Source organism: Rhagoletis pomonella, unplaced genomic scaffold, assembly GCF_013731165.1.
Source record: "Rhagoletis pomonella isolate Grant_MI unplaced genomic scaffold, Rhpom_1.0 Rhpom_scaffold_00001, whole genome shotgun sequence".
Classification (NCBI taxonomy): Eukaryota; Metazoa; Arthropoda; class Insecta; order Diptera; family Tephritidae; genus Rhagoletis; species Rhagoletis pomonella.
In genome coordinates, this window is record NW_023458555.1 from 21,249,627 (window position 1) to 21,254,191 (window position 4,565).

At 36.0% G+C, this 4,565-nt stretch overlaps 1 protein-coding gene across 1 annotated transcript in view; it reads right to left on the minus strand.

Moving 5' to 3' along the window:
* Positions 1-2,841, minus strand: part of LOC118740775 (uncharacterized protein DDB_G0283357-like) — a 6,013-nt gene extending 3,172 nt beyond the window's left edge. Inside the window, exons 1-3 of the mRNA XM_036472451.1 lie at positions 1,837-2,841; positions 609-1,123; positions 20-546 (exon numbers count right to left, since the gene is read on the minus strand). Of these exons, the coding sequence (XP_036328344.1) occupies positions 20-546; positions 609-1,123; positions 1,837-1,908 (1,114 nt within the window). The 5' untranslated portion in view covers positions 1,909-2,841. The remainder of the gene's footprint in view (positions 1-19; positions 547-608; positions 1,124-1,836) is intronic.
* Between the last annotated feature and the right edge of the window lie 1,724 nt (positions 2,842-4,565).

Sequence of the window (4,565 nt, forward strand, 5' to 3'; positions counted from 1 at the left end):
TTATTGCTAACGCCACTACCACTAATGAAGCTTTTGCTGTGTGGCGTAGCGTATAGCACATCCGGACTATCAGCGGCAATGCGCCGATCCAGCGATTCGCGCACAACGGCCAAATTAATTTCGTTAATTGATTTGCTATTTTGTGAGCCAATTTGTTGGTAAATGTTATTGTTATTGTTGTTGTTACTGTCTTCATTTGTCTGCGGTGAGCTATTAAAAAAACCAGCATTGCTAGAAAAATTCTGAGTATGCGATCTGGACATTTCTGTGGGGTTTGAATGTGATTTTTCATGGCGCGGTATAAGCTGTGGTAGGGGCGATGAATTATTGTTGTCGGTTGAGGAAATAGGTGAGCGAGAGATGCGTATGGAGTTTGGAGAAAGTGGTGAATTGGTTGGTGTGGGTGAAGATTTATGAAGTTGCACATTTCGGTGTTGGTTGTTGGAAATAATATTACTGTTATTAGTATTTGCAGTATTATTATTGGGGCGCTGGGGAATTCCTTTTACAATTCCAATATTTTCAATGTGTTTTGCATCGTGGGCACTAAACAAAAGAAAAACTGTTAATTTAATAACAAACTTTTTTAAATTAAAAATTTTACACACCCAAAACTCTTCTTCTTCAGTTCACGTGTTTTATCAAAGTGTGGCGATATATTTAAATTTGTATCCAGGTCAGACAAGTGGAGCGGCTTTGTTTGCTGCTGATTATAATTACTGTTATTCGTGTTGTTATTATTGCTGTTGCTATTGCTATGACTACTGATACTATTATTATTATTATTATTGTTGTTGTTATTGCTTAAGCCTAAAGGCTTTCTCAACATCACAGCTGCTGCAGGATTAGTATTGTTGTTATTCTTATTGTTGTTGCTAGTGTTATTGCCAACGGAGTTTTCCATCCGTAGTGTTTGTTGTTGCTGTTGTGTAGTCTGTTGTTGTTGTTTGTTTTCCGAACGCTGCAGAATAAATTGCACATCATTGGCATATTCACCCCATTCTATCAATAGCTTAAGCGGATTTTCATTCGGCGCCAGCAAGCGTTCATTGTTGCGCCAACGTTCTATTAGTGTAAAACGGCCTACTTTGCCAGTGGCATGCGCCAGCGCGAAAACCACATCCTACATAACGAAAAAATGTAATCTCATTGAAATTATGCTTCGAGATAAAAAGTAATATCCAACCACAAACTAGTTATGTATCAGCTAAATAATTTCTATGCTTGTACATATGGATAAACTGTAATAATAAGCTCATTAATATTTGATTGGATATAGCAGTTTCTGCTAGAAATTCAATCATTATTAAGTGCGTATCAGACGTAGCAATAGAGCATGTCAGACGTGGCAATTTATTTCGAAAAGGCTGTCAAAATGAGAAATTTCAGTCACACCTTGCATGTAGTGTCTTTCGAAAGAGGTTCCCGAAAGGCAAATTGCAGATTGCTATTGTAGCACGAACAAGTTGAAATATGTTTCCGAAATCGATTTGCGCCCTCTCAATTGCAGTCACATCTTGCAACGTTTATTTCTGAAACTGATTTCCGAAATGTTACAGAAAGGTTTTCTGGCTGTTCACACATCGAAATACTCTGAACTCTCTCAGTTTGATAGCCTTTTCGAAATATATTGCTTTGCCACATCTAAAAGGCTCTTTACATATCTTCAAATAAAAAATATCAAATTTAGTATCTAGTATGAACATATATGTATGTTTAACTATAAGCTTTTTTAATATATTTACGATTCAACTAATTAAAATTGTGTTATTTTTATGTAGTTGTAAATTACTAAAATATAGTATATACATATATATAAAGTTCACATTTACGCACCTGACATGTTGTATTCACTGTAACGCCACATACAATCCGTTGTATGCCCTCCACCCATACCTTCAATTCCATCGTGGAGCGCTAATTGCTTTTAATGCACCAATTTCAAATCTATTTTATTGTATCTCATTAGGAAAGCATGATCTATGGGAGCGTCAGCCGTAGTAGCGTTGATCGCGTGCACGTTGCACCTCAACTATATAGCGCTGTGTGGCGTAGCAACTAACAATAGTTGCTTGCTGTAGCCAATGCTACCACGAATCCGCTGCGACGCAACGCTCCAGTGAAGCGAAATAGATTTGTCGTTGCTATTACGGTTACCAATGTTCTTGCTTTTTTAGTGCATTTCGATTCTTAGCCGCATGCATGCAGCCGCATTTATGTGTGCCTTTTTGCTGTGTATATTTCTACATAAAGTTCATATATGTACATATGTACATATATGATTTTATTTTTATTTCGCTTATGTTTTATGCAGTTTTATTAATGCATTTTTGTTGAACAATTTTTTGTTGTTATTACTACGAAAGTTAAAAATATCGATTCTTCCCAAAAAAGCTTGGCAGAAATTTTCACTTTCCACAATAAAGATTAAATGTTTCCCTTTCTTGCTACCAATTATTGCCCCGTCACTTCTTTTGTTGTTGTTTTCATGTTGGGTGCTGCAAAAACTGCACTTGACAAGTTCTAGTTGTGCATTGTGCACACCTGTGTTGTTGTATGTCTATTGGAGAAGAGCGTGAGGAATGTTATTGAGGGCGTTCCATCCACGATCCACTTCGAATTCCATTTAACTGGTTGCTTTTAATGCATAACATTTTCATTGATTTTACATCTCATTTTGTTACGGATAAGTTCCTTTTAATTTTAATTGTTTTTTTTTCACTAAATGCTGCTGCAATTATTTTTATTAATTTTTCTGACACAAAACAAGTTTTTCCGAAAATTCCTCACCAACAAAAAACGCCATTTTGCCCTTTTCGGTTATGCTTTTTGTGTTTGACATTTATCGTGCATTGCAATGCATTTTTTTTTTGTTTACTTCTAAAAAATACCCGAGTTACCTACTTTCCAGCAGAAAGCTGAGAAAATTTAGTACTAATAAATAATCACTGCATACACAAAAATCATGAGACTAGAATCATTTATGTTTAGTTAATTGCGTCGATTGCGATAGTCCTTGACTGGAAACATACTAAGGCCCTGCCTCTACAGGAATACACGGAGGTCGGGATAACCATGTCACAATTCTGAATACTCCCGGGGAGCTTGTTTCCCGGGAATTTGTTTCTCCCGAGAAATAAATTCTCCAGTAATGAGCTCCCAGGGAATAGCATTTTCCCCGTAAATTTGGGAGGAGGAAATTCGAACTTCGAAAGAGCTGTTTGAAAGTTTTTTGACAGCTCAACTTCGCCATTTAAGGTAAAAAATCCTCAGAGAATTTTGATTCATGATAGGAGCAAAGGGAAATCGGAGAAAACTCCCTGGGAGTTTCTGTTCCGAATCGGCCTGAGTATACATACATATTTCCAATGGAGAGCGACTATTTCTCAAGGGCTGCAATATATGTCAGCGCTTATTACTTGACATCTATTGCTGGCAATTTGATAGTTTGACAACCATATTTTCATTTGAAAGAAAGCGTGCTGGTGGTAACAACAATAAAATTTTGATATTAAATCTAAATAAAAATCTGTTCCCCATTGGGTTAACAATGATGGTTACGTTTTCGGAAATTATTCAGCAAGTTTTTTTGGATTTAAATGTTTTCAAACACCGAAATTGAGAGAATGTTGTTTGGTGGCTTCATGCGGCAAATGCTTTTATCAAGCCATCAAACTGCGCACACACAAAAGTTTGAATTCATATTGCTCGTCTAAATAATTTACATGAAATATGTGATTGTACTAAATGAGGATTTGCAACTCTGCAGCTCTGTTTTTAAAACAGTTCCTTTTCCACCTTCTTCGATAGCAAGTGCTGCCACATCGCGCTCTTATAAAATCCCGAATAAATAGCACCCGACGAGTTTCCTTCAAATTTGTACATAAAAAGTAGACTTTGCAAATAAACTAACACTTAAAAAACACACGCAAATTTTCTTGAAACAATTTTAAACATTACCTTCGCTTTAGTAATGCTACTGCCGTATATTATACGATAATTGAATGCAAATGAGTCATACTCAACAGCTGGCAGCTCGACGGATTTCCCAATTTTTTTTCTTCATTTGTGCACTTTTCTTGTTTTCTGCAGTGATTTTTTCAACTCAGCATTCATGATTCAACAACTACAGGTTGTAGCAATCGTACAAAAACAACATTTACCGTTGGTATGAACTCCTTGTGTCATCAACATCTTCTTTATCTATTAATATTCGTATGTATATGTATACCCTGCATACCAGGATTTCATAGAATTCTGAAAGGTTTCACAATTTTTTTTATAATTTACTTTAAGAAATCGTACAGAAATTTCTTTACTAGTTCTTGTCAACCACTTCATATGTTTTTCTTTAAAGATTTCTACAAGAATCGTAGCAAATTTCCGACACTTTTAAAGATTTCGGGAGCATTTGTTTGCAGGGTATATATAGACGTATATGTGTATGTATACGCGGAGATGTAAATAAAGCAAAACAGACGATAATTTGACACAAGCGTGCTCATAAGAAGAAGCATAGCTTCTTTCGCTATCACCTGTAATTGATGCGCCTTGCTCAGCATTGG